At 46.0% G+C, this 17,676-nt stretch overlaps 1 protein-coding gene across 2 annotated transcripts in view; it reads right to left on the bottom strand.

Annotated features, from left to right (window-relative positions):
* Window positions 1–17,676, bottom strand: part of LOC130272856 (vasoactive intestinal polypeptide receptor-like) — a 304,671-nt gene that overhangs the window by 55,573 nt on the left and 231,422 nt on the right. For both annotated transcript variants that reach the window (XM_056518817.1, XM_056518818.1), the window contains exons 7-10: window positions 11,344–11,497; window positions 9,805–9,865; window positions 7,563–7,632; window positions 2,040–2,131 (exon numbers count right to left, since the gene is read on the bottom strand). In XM_056518817.1, the coding sequence (XP_056374792.1) occupies window positions 2,040–2,131; window positions 7,563–7,632; window positions 9,805–9,865; window positions 11,344–11,497 (377 nt within the window). The remainder of the gene's footprint in view (window positions 1–2,039; window positions 2,132–7,562; window positions 7,633–9,804; window positions 9,866–11,343; window positions 11,498–17,676) is intronic.

Raw genomic sequence — 17,676 nt, forward strand, 5'->3', positions numbered from 1 at the left:
GGAACGCACGGTGCTTAGTGTCGACCCAACAGAAAATCCTCTCCGAGGTGGAGGTCTGTAGGAACATCACCGGTGACCTCGGGAAGATCAGGTCTTTGGAGTATGGCAGTCTTGGTACCAGTAGGGCATCTCTCCTGTGGAGAGGTTTCTCATTTCATGTGCCCTAGGTACTAAACCTTTTGGGTAGAGTACCTTTTATTTTTGGTTAGGGGCAGTGTTATAGGGGTAGAGATAGGGTGAGGGCAGGGTCAGATTTATTGTAGGGATAGAATTAGGGAGAATTGTAGGGGGAGTTAGGGAAAGAGTATAAAATGATTTATGTATCAGGTCTGCCATCCTTCTCCCTGGTGGTGGGCTGATGCATGTACACATTAGCTTTTTGTTTTGTTTTTAGTGGACATGGTATGAAGGGCTTACAGGCAACCAAACTTGGGCCTAAAAGGGGTTGTGGTTAAGAGTGTATAAGTTTGTATATAAGTTGGTTGGGAGGAGTGTTAGGTGGGGAGGGTGTATTTGTGGGTGGTGGTTTTATGGTGTTTTGGGGACCTGACATGGGTCAGTTAAGGACTGGACTTTGAGAACTGTATGGACGGTATGGACTCTGACCCACGTACAGGAGGGGTGGTGTGGGTGAGGGGACAGTTTTAGTGTAGGTGTTTTTCTGTTTTATTATTTTTTTTTGTAGTGTATTTACTATATTTTTGTACATTTTCTGTGATTTTGTATATATTGTGTTTTGTATTTATATTGTTTTATATTATATAGTGGCAGTCGGGCCAGTAAAAAGGGAAAAAAAGCGGTGTCATGTGTATGTATATGTATATGTATATATATATATATATATCTATGTGTGTGTGTTTGATTGTGTATATGCATGTTCACATGTTTGTGTATTTTTTTTTTTTTTTTTTTTTTTTTTTTTTTTTTTTTCCTCCTTCGGGGAGCTGCTCCCCTCCGGTGTCTCTGCTCTCCTCGCCTCTGGCGTCGCGGTTTCTCTTTTCGGCGGTGTTGTCCTTTTCTTCAGTTCTGGCTTGCTCTTTTTGGGTCCGGCGCTCGCCGGTTTCTGGGTTGCGCGCGGATCCTCTCTGGCCGTCCTCGGCTCCGTGCCGTGCTGGGCGTGCTTTGTGGGCCTTGCGGCTGTGCGGGGGCAGTGCGTGGGACTGGGCTCTTTGGGCCCTCTCTCCGGCCGCGTCTCCGTGCTGCTTTTCCTTGCCCTTCTTTCACCGGTGGATCTCTGGCTGGGAGGCAGAGCGTAGTTTTTTTGCGCAAGTTGTGCTGAGCAATTTATTTATATATTAAATTTTTTTTTTTTCTTTTTTTCTTTTCTTCCCCCCCGTGGTAAGGGTAATTTTTATGTTATAGCCAAGTTGTGCTACTTTTATGTTCCTTTTCATTTGGTTTGTTTCTATAGCCAAGTTGTGCTGAATTTTATGTTTATATATATATATATTTTTTATTTTTTTTTATTTTTATAAGCCAAGTTGGGCTCTTTTTTTTTTTTTTTTTTTTTTTTAATGCTTTTTGAATGCGTGTTTGTGTGTGTTATTTTGGTATGGGGGAAAAGTAAAAGTGTATTTTAGTAAATTTGGGCTGGCCGGTTAGGCAGAATTTGTTTTTGCAATTTTATTTATGTTATGTTTGTTATAGCTGATTAAGCTTGTTTTTGTTTAATGTTTTGTATCAGTTTTGTTTTGCATTTTTATAATAAAAAGAGTTACAGCTCCCAGCAGATCTTTCTTACTTTTATATGTAAGGATTTGCTTTGTCTATATTAGTTATCTATTTATTTATCTTTAATCCTCACTTTTTCCTATTTTTTGGATGACATTTTTGGTGCCTTTAGAACCAATTACCAGGTTTCCATAGAGTTCTGGTCTCAACATACAATGGTTTCAACATACAATGGTCGTCCCGGAACCAATTAATATTGTAACTTGAGGGACTACTGTACTGAATGATACTTCATAGCACTAATGTGTTTTGTATATAAAAAACACAATAAAATACGACATATATGTAAACATGGAACAGATACCTACGTATATTGGCTGTTTTCGTTTCGTCCCACGTCGGGCGAGTGTAATTTTTGCACCAGAATTCTGATGATGCAGATGAAAAGTATAAAATTGACCTACAGGGAAATAGGATAAGAGCCGTATTACTCCAAAACAAACCCCCCAAAAAATGTAACAAAAACAATAAGAAAGACGTTAGGAGAGAAGTAAAACGATGCATGCGATTGGTCAATAACCTGTCTTCTACTTGAATTCACGACCCCCGGCGGAATTTATTCATATAGTGGGATAGGATGGCAGCCATCTTGGGCCTGACATCAACCTGCTTGGGACTTTTTGTGTCATAGATCGCAAGTATGATGATGTCAAGCCCATAGAACACAGCTATGCGTGACGGAGCGGCGTCAGACAGCGGACAGACGACATGGCGGCTAGAGGTCGCTATTTAGCCAGAACTGTTAATCAGGAGTTGTGACAATTATACAAATACAAGCAAAACAACAACAACAAAAAACAAATCTAAAACAGGAGATACAATGCAAGCAGATGATATCTGGAGACTATACGCGGAACCTGAGGAAAAAAAAACATAAAAAACAAACTAAAATGAAAAAAAAATAAAAAATTAGAATTTAAAATAAACTTTTGTTTTTTTACATTGTGGTAAATAATAATACAAATAAACTTACACATTTTTTTAAAATCTCCCCCTCACATCGCAAATTTGAAATATTTGAACATTTCGTTTTTTTCATTGATTTCTACATGATACATAAGTATTTATAAAGAACCTGGATAATGTAATATGGCTGACAGAATAGTTTTCCCCAACCCCCAGCATACTCGCCAACCCCCAGCATACTCGCCAACCCCCAGCATACTCGCCAACCCCCAGCATACTCGCCAACCCCCAGCATACTCGCCAACCCCCAGCATACTCGCCAACCCCCAGCATACTCGCCAACCCCCTGCATACTCGCCAACCCCCTGCATACTCGCCAACCCCCAGCATACTCGCCAACCCCCAGCATACTCGCCAACCCCCAGCATACTCGCCAACCCCCAGCATACTCGCCAACCCCCTGCATACTCGCCAACCCCCAGCATACTCGCCAACCCCCTGCAAACTCGCCAACCCCCAGCATACTCGCCAACCCCCAGCATACTCGCCAACCCCCTGCATACTCGCCAACCCCCAGCATACTCGCCAACCCCCAGCATACTCGCCAACCCCCAGCATACTCGTCAACCCCCAGCATACTCGTCAACCCCCAGCATACTCGCCAACCCCCTGCATACTCGCCAACCCCCTGCATACTCGCCAACCCCCAGCATACTCGCCAACCTCCAGCATACTCGCCAACCCCCAGCATACTCGCCAACCCCCAGCATACTCGCCAACCTCCAGCATACTCGCCAACCCCCAGCATACTCGCCAACCCCCAGCATACTCGCCAACCCCCAGCATACTTGCCAACCCCCAGCATACTCGCCAACCTCCAGCATACTCGCCAACCTCCAGCATACTCGCCAACCCCCAGCATACTCGCCCTCCCTCAGTAGCCAAATTAGGGAAATCTAAGTCCCGCCCCTGGGACCTCACCTAACACTCCCTGTAGAGCCCTGAAACACCAACTTTTGGGCGGAGTTTACATAAACCCTGCCCCTTTTCACAGTCCAGATCACAGGACCCTCTCACCAAAATGGGGACTGTTGGCAAGTACCGTATTTTTCGCCCTATAGGACGCACCGGCGTATAAGACGCACCCAATTTTTAGGTGCAAAATCTAAAAAATTAAAGATTTTGAACCCAATAGTGGTCTTCAACCTGCGGACCTCCAGATGTTGCAAAACTACAACTCCCAGCATGCCCGGACAGCCGTTGGCTGTCCGGGCATGCTGGGAGTTGTAGTTTTGCAACATCTGGAGGTCCGCAGATTGAAGACCACTGCATAGGAGGTAATACTCACGTGTCCCCGCCGCTCCGGACCCGTCACCGCTGCCCTGGATGTCGCTCCATCGCTGTCGCCGTGTCCCCGTCGCTCCGGAACGTCTCTGCTGCCGGCCGGGTATCCTCGCTCTCCGTCGCCGCCATCACGTCGTTACGCACGCCGACGCACGTACGCGAAGACGTGATGACGAGGAAGGAGAGCGCCGGCCATACAGGGGATCCCTGAACGGAGAAGACACCGAGGAGGCAGGTAAGGCCCCTCCCGGTGTCCTGTAAGCACTAACCCGGCTATTCAGTCGGGCTGTTCGGGACCGCCGCGGTGAAATCGCGGCAGTCCCAAACAGCCCTACTGAACAGCTGGGTTAGTGTCACTTTCCCTTCAGACGCGGCGGTCAGCTTAGATCGCCGCATCTGAAGGTTTAATACAGGGCATCACCGCGATCGGTGATGTCCTGTATTAGCCGCGGGTCCCGGCAGTTGATGGCCGCAGGGACCGTCGCGATAGGGGTGTATTCGCCATATAAGACGCACCGACTTTCCCCCCCCCCCAGTTTTGGGGAAGAAAAAGTGCGCCTTATACGGCGAAAAATACGGTATTCCTCTGTTATTCAGATCTTGGGAAATGTCATGTGACCATTTGAGCAGCAGTGACGGCCATATTGAATGACGTAGAAGAGAATGAGTCAAGAACTCCAGGTAAAACGGCCACAACATGACACAGTAGAGAGAATCCATGTGTCATGCTCCGCCCCCTTTAGATCCAGCACTAAGCAGAACACACTGTAGCACTTTTGCCCAGAGTATTCCTTTAAATTTATGAGACACATCCTACTATAGCGTCTGTATGACGCTATACGCACAATGGAGAGATGACTGTTTTTTTTCCCCATGGGCATACTATTGTATGGGGCCTAATACTATATGGGGGCATTATGGAGCCTAATGGTGCATGGTGGCTGTGTGAGGGCCTAACTACTATATGTGGGCAGTGTGGAGGGTCTAACTGGTATATAGGGGCACAGAGGGGGCTTAATTAATGTACGTGGGTAGTGTGGGGGCCTAACTAGTATATAGGGGCACAAAGAACCTTAACTACTATATGTGGGCAGTGTGGGGTCTAAATACTATATAGGGGCACAGAGGGGGACTAACTACTATATATGGGTAATGTGGGGGGCCCAACAACTATTCAGGGGCGCAGAGAGGGTCCTAACTACCATATAGGGGCACAGAGGGGGCCTATCTACTATATGAGAGCAAAGAGAGCCCGAATTATGTGGGCGGTGGTGGAGGCCTAACTGCTATATAGGGGCACAGATGTGGGGGGGGGGTAACTATTGTATAGGAGCAAAGAGGGGGCCTAACTACTAAATGGGGACACAGAGAGCCCTAACAACTATATGGGGGCAGTGTGGGGCCTAGTTACTATATGGGGGCCTAACCACTATATTGCGGCACAGAGCCGTGGCACAATTACTTTGTGGGGCACTACACATGGAGAGTTTGTATAGAGGTGAGGATATTGCTGGAGAAAGGAGCCGAAAATGTTTGTCTGGCAGATTCTGCGGAGACAAGTCATGGCCCGAAGAAGTTTTCATGGTCGTCTGGGCCGGATGGAGAAGAAAAGGAGAAGTGAACGACTCCAATCAGAGAAGACGCCCCCTGTGAGTCACTGGATGTAACTGTAATTGCTTCTATGGTCTGCAGAGCCTGTGTACAGCTGGTGTTTTATTTTGTGTATTTTTTATGCCCCCTCTAATTGTTTGGGGGGACAGTAGTTTTGCCCCTGCACACATCCCTTCAATTTAACTAGAGTTTTATATTATATTGTTATAATATTGCTGTAAGGTATAACACTGTGATTCTAAGTTCTTATCATGGCCGACTTCTCCTACGAGACTTCACGTGTGGAATGACCTGTGAGGAGCCTCCATTATCTGATGACGACATTCTCACATTCTCACATTCAGCCTTCCCTATAAAATCATCTCTTTTTGATGTTTTTTCCTGTATTATTTATTTCCCCCAGGATTCAGTCTGATAATGTGTAGTAAGAGCATTAAAAAGAAAATCAGTCCTTGAGTCGTCCTTGTCCTGTCCCGTCACTTAGATACCTCCTGCTTTGTCTCTTAGTGACATCTGCTTCTGGTGAAGACAACCAATACTGTCGTATCGTATTTCTGGGGGGGAAAGAGGAGTCTGTGAGGGGACAGAAAAGTCTGTGGGGGACAAATAAGACTGTGGGGGGACAGAGGAATCTGTGGGGGCACAGAGAAGTGTGTGTGGAGACTGTGGGGGGGAGGCCCCTGGGGGGGTGTAGAGGCTTATATGAGCAACAGAGGAGTGTGACAGCAGTTTAAAGGGGTACTCCGCTGCTCAGCATTTGGAACAAACTGTTCCGAATGCTGGAGCCGGCGCCATCATAGCCCCGCCCCATCATGACGTCACACCCGCCCCCTCAATGCAAGTCTTCCCCCTCAACTTCCTTCCAATCTCTGGGGGGTGTCATAGAATCTCTAGGGGGGTTGGAGAGAAACAGCTGCTGGCCGAACAAGTGCTGGCAGAGTGTATGGGCAAAAGGTTTTAAGCATATTAGTTTGGAATAACAATTGGCATTTTTTAACTTAAGTGGGTTTAAAACAGAGTTTATGGTAGCTTTGCCCATTGATGGTCCATAGTCTGACCAGTGGGACCTACACCCTGGACGCCATCAGAAATGTTTTGACTTCCTACTGCCAAATCACAGACCTTGCAGAGGAAGGGGACAGAGCCTGCAGCAGGGGCCACTTTTTATGCTTAATTTGGCTGGGCCTGGGCCCCTGATGGCAGTACTGTCCTGATGGTGGTCCTACTTACACCGGCCAAGAGTAGAAAGGGCTGAGGTAATCTGGTAAGGTCTACAACACCCCTATGGTTTACATTTGTGGAGCTTGGTACTGTTGCTTGGTCGCATTGATGCAAATGGGGCTCACATCACTGTCATGGTTCACTGTTAGTCTGCTGTTACTTAAAGGGGTACTCTGCTGCTAGACATCTTATACCCTATCCAAAGGATAGGGGATAAGAAGTCTGATTGCAGGGGTCCCACCGCTGGGGCCCCCCGAGGTCTCCCACAGCACCCGGCGTTCTAAACAAAACACTGGGTTCCTGCTGCAGTGGTCGTGAAGTCATGGCCACACCCCCTCCCATAGATATGAATGGAGGGGGCGTGGTGTGGCATGGTCATGATGTCAGAGCGTTCTGACCGAAATGTTTAGAACGCTGGAGTACCGGAGTACCCCTTTAAAAGACTGCTGAGCTCTGATTTGTTGCTAGGACAACAATAAAAGACAACTGTCCCCAGCAACCAATCACAGTGCGGGTTTCATTTTCTCTGAGCAATTACACAAATAAAGAGTAACTGTCTCTGTTGCCCCTGGCAACTGGAGCAGCTTGAGAAATGAAACCTGAGCTTAGAATGGTTGCCAGGGGCAACAAAGACATTTTTCATATTAGACAGTGTTGGCAACTTAATGAGTTATTACAATTATTTCATACATATATATATTTTTTTTTTTATAACATGTATAAATAGAAGCAAATGTAAAATATTTTACCGAGATGGAGGCCAAAATGGGACCTCTGATGATCCACCACCACTCCGGGGATTCTATCGTGTCCCAACACCTGCAAATAAAGTATAGCGATCAGGATGGGGGCGAAGTCACCCGTATAAAGCCCAGAAATCACGTACAGACGGCCGCCATGTTGCTGAACACTCGGCGTGACTTTTCGCAGGGTGTGTTCACACATGGGTGATTTTAAAGGGGTACTCCGCTGCTAGACATCTTATCCCCTATCCAAAGGATAGGGGGTAAGATGTCTGATCGTAGGGGTCCCGCTGCTGGGGCCCCCCACGATCTCCTGCAGCACCCGGCGTTCTAAACAAACGCCGGTTCCTGCAGCAGTGGTCGTGACGTAACGACCACACCCCCTCATGATGCCACACTACGCCCCCTCCATTCATGTCTATGGGAGGGGGGCGTGTCGGCCGACACGCCCCCTCCCATAAACATGAAGGGAAGGGGCGTGGCATGACATCACGACGGAACATGGCCGTGATGTCGTAAAGCAGATGTATCTAGAGCTGATGATAAATGGAGATGGTAACAGACTTTAATAAACTTGATAAAAACCAACCCCTCTGTGTCCAGCACATGGTACAGTCCATAGTTATGAATTATAGTTGCTATTATTTAGCTGTTCTGGATTCTCACCCTGGTCACCTTGGGTGACCCAGGATCTTAACCCCCCAAAAAAAGATAATGCTCTAAAGGGTTCATGTATATATTGTATAGCAGTGGTCTCCAAACTGTGGACCTCCAGAACTACAACTTTTTGCAACATCTGGAGGTCCACAGTTTGGAGACCATTGTATAGCATGCATACTATGTTCCCTGCACAGGTACTTTTCAGGTGGAACATTTTAAATATTCTGACGTAATCCAATTTCATGTTGGAAGTTCTGCTAAGGAACTTCCATAGTGTGAACTGAGCAGCAGAATCGCATTGAGAACTGGCAGCCTGCTGCACGCAGAATCGGAGCGGAAGCTCCTCGTAATGTGAACGGGCCGTAACTCACCCCAAAGCAAGTCAAAAGCGACTGTGAGTTACTTGTGACCTTTGCCTTTGATGCAAACTGTTTCCTGTGTTGTCTTCGGCCCAATTGCCTGTCTGATGTAAATGTGGTGTAAAGGACTTCCTTTGTACAGGACACTCTAGCTGGGAATTCAGCCTACTCTACCGCAGGTTATAGTTAATAAGATTGAAATGGGAGGGAGATAGAGTTGGCTGATTTTCAAGCTAGAGTGCACAAAGAAACAGGAAGTTGGGCTACTAAAGACAACAGAGCAGACAGTTCATATCATAAACATAAGATAAGTATAACATACCACAGAAAGGTAGTAAAATAACAATATTTACCAATATATATTCATGCAAACTGTCTGCTCTGCTGTCTTCATAGTGCAACTCCCTGTCTGGTGTACATCCTGTAAAAGAACTTCCTGTTCCTGTGTACACTAAAGCCAGGGATTCAGCCAACTCTATCTCTCTCCCACTCCTCCTTCTGGACTATAACCCCTTCCACTGGAGGGAGATGGCCGAATACCCAGCTAAAGTTTCCTGTACACAGGAACAGGAAGTCCATTACAGGATGTACACCAGACAGGAAGTTGTACTGAAGACAAAAGAGCGGACAGTTTACATCGAAAGCTGTAGAAAAGGTAGAGAGATAACCTTATTTACCAATATATATTCATTTACTAGACAGCTGAAAAAAACGTTTCATCGACGGACAACCACTTTGACGGGAACTACTTGCTAGTATACCCTGACATCACCCCCTCTAGATGGCCTTTTTTTTTTTTTTTTTTTTAAAGAAAATTGCGGCTCAACAAGGTCTTGCTTGGTTTACATCAGTGGTCTCCAACCCAGTCCTCCAGGCCACAAAATTTCCAGGCTTTTCCAGTTACTCTATTAGAATAGAACAGGAAAAAAATTCAAATCCTGGACTGTTGTGGGCCCTGAGGACTGGGTTGGGGACCTCTGTTTTACATAAAGTGTTTTACATGGAGGGGGCGTGACGTGACACCACGAGGGGCCTGACCGTGAAGTCACGACCACTGCCACAGGAACCCGGTGTTCTAAATAAACCGCGGGAGATCGCGGGGGACCCCAGCAGTGGGACCCCCGCTATCGGATATCTTATCCCCTATCCTTTGGATAGGGGATAAGATGTCTGGCAGCGGAGTACCCCTTTAAGTGATACCTCATCTACGACATTTTGGCTTCCCTTACCCACTGTCATCATAATATATCCTGGTGAACGTCCATGCGGTGATGAATACGGTCGGGGCTCCTAGGGAGGGAAAGAAATATGTTCAGATGATCAAAGAGAAATTCATTTGGCAAAAATACTGTGATATCTATTGATTTGGTGTCAGAGATAATTTGTCTGAGGTCACGGAGCCCGCGGGGAGTCACTCCTGCGGAAATTGAATATATTGATTGGGAAATCTGTTCTATTCACTGGATGTAAATATTCAATATCCTTCCGAGTACTTATACACCTCCGACTAATAGTGAAGGGTGACCTTTCGTCTCCTACCCAATTTTGTGCCCCTAGACGACATTTAGCAGAATTTGGCCAATTTGTTTGCTTATGGATTTGCAGAAGGAAGATATAAAGCTCCTAGGGCCCAATACAAAATCTATAACTGTGCCCCCACCTTTTATGTGCCAATTATAATACTAGTGTCATTCTGTGTGATAGAGGAGCCCCCATCATGAACCAGGATCTGGGGGCAACTGCTATTTTTGCACCTTTAGGGCTGCCCTTATGGTTATACCCCTGAGTAGACCAAAGAAGCCAAAAGGATGACTTTTACTTTGGAAAATTAAAGGATAAGTATCATGAAAAAAACCTTTGGATAGGGGATAAGTTTCAGATCACGGGGGTTCCGAGCGCTAGTGGGCCCCCCGTGATCTGCTGTTTAGAGCCCCGGCTCTCCTTTACAGTGGCGCGTCATGACCCCATGCCTGAAGCGGGGGCCGCCACGCCCCCCTCCATGTAGTTTGCAATCTTCGGCTCTCCCATAGAACTGTATAGAGGGGGAGTAGCAGCCCCAGTGCTGGAGAGCCGGGGGTTCCAAACAGCAGATCGCAGGGGAGCCCAGCGCTCGGACCCCCCGCGATCTAAAACTTATCCCCTATCCTTCGGGTAGGGGATACGTTTTTTATCATGATACTTATTAAGACTTGAAGAGGGGCCCGGCCCTGGATGGTTACATCCCTATTGTTAGTAGGTGAAAAAAAAAGCACATGTAGGTTGCCCCTCCCCAGAGGAACTTAATGCTTACCAATAAAAGGGGTTAGGGACTTGCCCAGTGGAACTGTCTTCATAATGGAGGACCAACTTATTCCTTGCCCTGGCATGTGCCTCTGGTCATAAATTTTTATGTCTATTTTTCTATAGCGTAATGAACACGCTGATTTATTTTCATAAATGTTAAATTAATTTGCCTATAATTACATTATCATGTAGCTGTTTCCATTATTCCGAGAAGCCTTTGAGTCATTACTGTGTAAATGTTATTACTAAGGAATCGAGGTCATGAGTTACACAATGATCTTATCTCCAGGGGTGAAGCTATAGGAGGTGCAGAGGCTGGAGGAGGCCCTAAAGGTCCTTAAAAGGTCTCTCTGTCCCAATGAAGGAGATCGGTATTATAAATGATGATGGGGCAGGATGGGAAGGCTCAAAATATTCCAAAAATATCCAGTATAGTGATCATCCAGCTTAACCCTAAAAAGCAAGGATAAATTAAGAAAGCTTACCCCATCCGATCAAGATGTACCACCAGAAATACTTCCTTTCCGAGAAGAAAGAGATAACCAAGAGCGTAAGAAGGTAGAGGCCCTCAACCAGCAGCCAGAAGAAGTTGGCCATGATGCAGTACTGGAAGAACACAATGGCCACTTTACATCCAGCCTGAAATTGAAATGTACCGTATTTAATAACATAGTTGGAAATTCGAAAGCGACAAAAAGGTAAAGTCTAAAGCTGACCAAGCACATGTTGGCCAAACCATCCAATGTCTACAGGGACCTTGTACCTCTTCTACCAAGGTAGGTAGGAATTAGGATCTGAATACAGTAGAATCTCCCAATAGCGGACACTCACGGGGAATAAAAAAGTGTCCGCTATTGAGAGATTTCCCTTATTGGGAAAAAAGGTTAAAAAATCCTTCTAAATGACCGAATACTAAAATTACCTAAAAAACATGATAAAAAACAATATTACAGTAGAATCTCCCCTTATCACCCCATGTACAATTTCATCCCCCCTTTTATACCCTGTGCCACCTTATTCCCCCTGTGTCTTGTGCCAAATTATCCCCCCTCACCCCCTGTGTCACCTCATTTCCCCTTGATCCCATCTGTACCCGGGGGGGGGGGGGGGGGGGGGATTTGGCACAGGGGGATAAGGGGGGGATGAAATGTCACAGATGGGATTAAATGGCACAGGGGGTGGTGAAGAGGGGGTGATGAATTTGCACAAAGGGTAATAAGGAGGGAATGAAATAGCACAGGGGGATCAAGGGGAATAAAGTAGCCCAGGGGGATCGAGGGGGGCGAATTATGTCCCCTATGGGGAGTGTTTTGTCCCCTATTGGGTGTGTCCGCGTCCACTATTGGGAATATCCCCTATTTGGAGGGTGCAAATCCATTAAAGGGCAACTGCAGCGGAAAACACTTATCCCTTATCCACAGGATAGGGGATAAGTGTTTGATCATGGGGGCTCAACCTCTGGGACCCCTCCCATGATCTCATAAACGGGGCCCCGGCAATAGCGTTCAGTGTGAGCGCTAATGTGCGAAGCGTCGACCTGAGAGGTCAACAGTTATGCTCCCTCCCTACCCCGTCCCCATACAGTTCTATGGGAGAGGCGGGGAGACAAGAACACTGCTTCCCCGCCTCTCCCATAGAGTTACATGGAGGGGGCGTGGTCTTGTCCAGGAGATCGCGGGGGGTCCCAGCAGGATACCTGCTGGCACAATAGACGTTTGACCAACATCTTTCTGACCCCAAATGCACATGAATATGACATTTTCTATTCTGCATTTGAAGGAAAACCAGGATTCCACACCCACCAGTCTTCTGATCTCATCAACATTTTTTGAGTTTAGATGACATTCTTTTTATGGTCAAAAAGTAGGCTGCACTCACCCGATGGCAAATAAAAACTTCTAACTTTTTTGATTCATTTTAAAATATGCCCAGAAGGTGGTGAAGCGAGTTCGAGATCAGCTTAAGCTAGCCTCCCCACCAGTCTGTCAGCTTAGGCTGATCTCGGACTCTCTTCCCCACCTGTCCAAGCTTCTTCTTTTTTATGGTGTATGAAACCTGAGATATGGGAAATTGTTGGCCACGGTCCTCACTTTGGAAAGCCAGTGGCCAAAAGTGATGGCCCAGGATTGTTGTTTGACTTACAAAATTAGATATATTGAGGACAAAAAAATCATGGGTGACCACCAACTCTCTCCACTAAGGACGCTACTGAACAAATCCTTCTATCTTTCGAGAATTTCATGGTGACATTTTAGAATTTTTTAGGTTCTGGAGAAAGGACAAAAATAGGTCATAAATTAAAAAAATTTGGCTGGCAAACGTATTCATTACTGTATGATTGCTTAGTATGAGGCCATCTATACGATGTAACCTGAGATATTAGAGTCCTGAAAGGAGACAAAAAGATGTGATGGAGACCCACTTGTGTAGAGGGTCTATCGGCAGAGGGTCTTCAGGAAGAGGGGACACCAGGTTTCTCTACATAATTTTGGGTATTGCCCAATAAATGTCACTATTCATGTACAGAAATTATAGGGATACTGATACTAGTTGTCCAAAGTATCTTTTCGACCACTGTTTTTGATCTCATGAGCCCATTACCTGTACAAAAATATTGGAACCATTTAAAGGGGTATTCCACCCAAAGACATCTTATCCCTTATTCAAAGGATAGGGGATAACATGTCTGATCACGGGGGTCCCGCCGCTGATACCCCCGTGTTCTCTGTGCAGCACCTGCATTCTATGCGGGCCTGCTGCTCCAGTCTCGGAAACCTCATGCGTGTCATGTTCACTCCCATAGACATAAATGGAGGGGTGTGGCGTGATGACTTGTCCCCAGTCCCGGAAACACAGAGGTTTCCGAGACTGGAGCAGCAGACCCACATAAAATGCATGTGCTGCACAGAGATCGCGGGGAGTCCCAGCGGTGGGCCCCCTGCGATCAGACATCTTATCCCCTATCCTTTGGATAGGGGATAAGATGTATTTGGCCGGTATACCCCTTTAAAGGGGTACTCCGCTGGAAAATATTTATTTTTATAAATGAACTGGTGCCGGAAAGTTAAACAGATTTGTAAATTACTTCTATTTAAAATCTAAATCAAAGCTTAATCCTTGCAGTACTTAGCTGCTGTATGCTCCACAGGAAGTTCTTTTCTTTTTGAATTTCATTTCTGTCTGACCACAGTGCTCTCTGCTGCCACCTCTGTCCATGTCAGGAACTGTCCAGAGCAGGAGAGGTTTGCTATGGGGATTTGCTCCTACTCCTGACAGTTCCTGACATAGACAGAGGTGTCAGCAGAGAGCAATGTGGTCAGACAGAAAAGAAATTAAAAAAGAAAGAACTTCCTGTGGAGCATACAGCAGCTGATAAGTATTGAAAGGATTAAGATTTTTTAATAGAAGTAAATCATTAATGATGCCATGATTAAGAACATATTTGTTCAAAACGCGTCGTTGGACGTGGATTTTTAACTCACTAGAGCACTTTTTTGTTACATGTGTTTTCTTTTCATCAATTTTTTAATATGATATGAATTAAAGTTACCTATTTTTAACCATTTTTTGGTGGAGCTGGAACCCCTGTCTTTCTCTATTAAAAATAAAAGACCTATACTCAAAATATGTTTAGTTGGGGATCGTACATTTTGGCTCCAAGTAGCCACCACCACCATGATAAGAAGCTCCTAAGAGGAAGGACTTGACTCTGCTGTCTGAAGCCTGCACCATAACAGGTTAAGTCCAAGTAAATGAAGAATTCCGCTCAATGAAATTCAATTGATGAAATTCTTCAGTCTCCATCCTTCACGTGTCGTTACGCTTAATTTGAATACCCATCTGAGAATATTTCATTAGATTAAGTAGATGTACAGCGAAGGCGCGGCGCGGCAGTCATCCGGACGGGGGCAGATACATGCGGATACAATCAGCTTTCGAAGAAACTATTAAGATATAATCAGCCTAATGACTTCAGCGAGAGAAATGTCATCGCGACTGCCCAGAAGAACAAATCCCCCCTCATCGGGCCCCTGTGATGAAGACATTTACAGGAGGCTCCTTATAACGTGTATTACACGCTGTCTACACGCTCCGTATATTCTCACTTACATGCCTGACATCTATGTTTCCTTAACATAAACTATGGGTCAGATTCTGTTCTCTTAAAGGGGTACTCCATTGGCCAGCATTCAGAAGTAAATGTTCCGGACGCTGTTTTCAAGCTGCTGGGGTCGTCTATGCCCCTCGTGACATCACGACCATGCCCCCTCAATGCAAGTCTATGGGAGGGGGCGTGACGGCCGTCACGCCCCCTCCCATAGACTTGCATTGAGGGGGCGTGGACAGGGTTCGGAACATTTACTTCCGAACGCTGGCCAGTGGAGTACCCCTTTTAATAATTTCCCTTTTCCTACATGGAGATTAGATAGTAGGAGGGCCGGGAGTAGTATTAGCTCCCAGTTGCCCCCATTACCCAAAATGTAATATTATATTTCGGACAATCAGAAAAGATAAGGGAGGGATCAGCCACTAAGCCACGATCATAACCCAAGAAATTCTCATCTTTTTTAGTGCTCCATCACTCGAGTACATAAAAAAGTCCAAAGGTGTCACTCAAAAATTGCTCTAGGCTGCAGTCTACCAAAGTTTCTCTTAAAAGGGAATGTCCCCCAAACAAACCAGTATTCCCTTCCCCTTCCGAGCCAAATGGCTCCTGCAAGAGTCCAGGACCGATGGCTACCCTTTTCCAAAGCTCAGGGAAGGCCCAACTGGCTACTGACTTTCCCACCAGTGTCCACCAAAGAGCCCAAAATAACCGACTATCTCCTCCAAAAGTGGAGTCGGGGTTGGAGGGAAGTAAAGAACCTGATGGTCTCCTAGACCTCTAAAGGTCCTTGTGACAACCAAAGAAATTCACTACAGGTGCCCTAATGCTGTGCTGTCCCAGCACCAAAGGATGCCCTGTGGCTTCGGACTGCTTCGGGCAGACCAGCAGACCCGGTCTTAGGCCCACTGAACGACTTCTTACCACATTATAATGTTTATATATATATTTTTTATCATTATTTTTGTTGTTCTTATCCTCATGTATGTTATTTATTTGTTACTGTGCCTTTAAGCAGAGGAGCAGTGTAAGCCTCATGTGACCCGGCCTTCCAATGGGAATCCCTAAATTCTAGCCCATATAGTGTAGTGGGGAGGGAGGATTTGCCCCAGTTTAGTCTGAGCATCAGTGTAGTGAAGGTGTAAGGTGTGTTGTGTGCTCTAAGGGAAGGCCCAGATCAAATCTACTCCGGTCATTCTGCAAGGATCACCTGCACGGTGGAAGTTCATGCCCTGACAGAGAAGGCTTCAAGACCTTGACAGAACCCTAGGTACCAGGATCAATCTTCAAGTCAGTCATGTCAGTATCACTTTATTAGGCACCACAAGTCCCACAAGGCAACAGGGCTCCCAAGGGGTTACGCTGCATCCTCTCACTCTGCACCAGACTGTATGTGTATTACCATCTGCCCCCAGCTCAGTAAAGACAGTTATCCATAACCTGACGTTGGCGTGTTCCTTTACTCCCCGTGTCTGGACCAGGAGAAGCTGTCTCCAACCTTGGACCATGTATAGGCTAACGGTGCCCTGGCGTCACGAATTGATAAGGTATTTCCCTACACCACCCATGGCTACCACAATGCTACCCCCCCAGGGAGCCAGCCGCTGCATCCAGTAGGTGAATGAGGTTACTGTGGGTCTCTCAAATCGTTTCTGCAAACTTGTTCTCAAGACTTTGCTACTCTATAGGGTATTCATATTATTATCCCCTATGGGTGTGGGGTATTTTGTAGGACTGCCACAATCTTCAGCCAGGTCATAGATAAAAGTACCTGAGGAAGAGGCCAGAACGGTCTTGAAACGCGTTGTACATGTTCAATAAATATTTATTTATCCTAATGTATTATGGCAGAGCCCATCATTCCCTGAAAAAGGTGCCTTTTGGGAGGTTTCTTACTATATACATAACAGAAAGCATAATTTACAGAATAAATAAATAGGATGGTGGGACATGCCTCTTGGCCATATCTTTAACCCCACCGTAGTTCGCACCTATGCCCAAAAAGTTACCGACTAAGTGAATCTCCTCCTCTTGACCTTGCCTGTCCTGGGTGATGGGAATAAGTCTTCTTCTGACCTCCATTGTCTTCTACAATGGAACAGCCCAAAGTCCAGACTGAGTGACTGAGGACACATTGTAGGACATTGAGCAGAACTTGCAGGACAGCACCTAAAATCTAGGACTTGATCCGAAACTATCTGAAGGTATAAAGAGCCCAAAGGCCTCCCATAACTGTGAGGGTCTATTTACATGGTGGTATTTCTGCTTGCGGAATTCTGCCTCAAATTAAAGCCCATAGACTTCTATGGAATTCCGCATTCCCATTCACACTTCTGAATTTCCGCTTGCGGAATCCCGCCTCAAATTAAAGCCCATAGACTTCTATGGGATTCTGCACTCCCATTCACACTTCCGAATTTCCGCCTCAAATTAAAGCCCATAGACTTCTATGGGATTCCGCACTCCCATTCACATTTCTGAATTTCCGCTTGCTGAATTTCGCCTCAAATTAAATCCCATAGACTTCTATGGGATTCCGCACTCCCATTCACGCATCCAAATTTCCGCCTCAAATTAAAGCCCATAGACTTCTATGGGATTCCGCACTCCCATTCACACTTCCGAATTTCCGCCTCAAATTAAAGCCCATAGACATCTATGGGATTCCGCACTTCCATTCACACTTCCGAATTTCCGCCTCAAATTAAAGCCC

Source organism: Hyla sarda, chromosome 5, assembly GCF_029499605.1.
Source record: "Hyla sarda isolate aHylSar1 chromosome 5, aHylSar1.hap1, whole genome shotgun sequence".
NCBI classification, from domain to species: Eukaryota; Metazoa; Chordata; class Amphibia; order Anura; family Hylidae; genus Hyla; species Hyla sarda.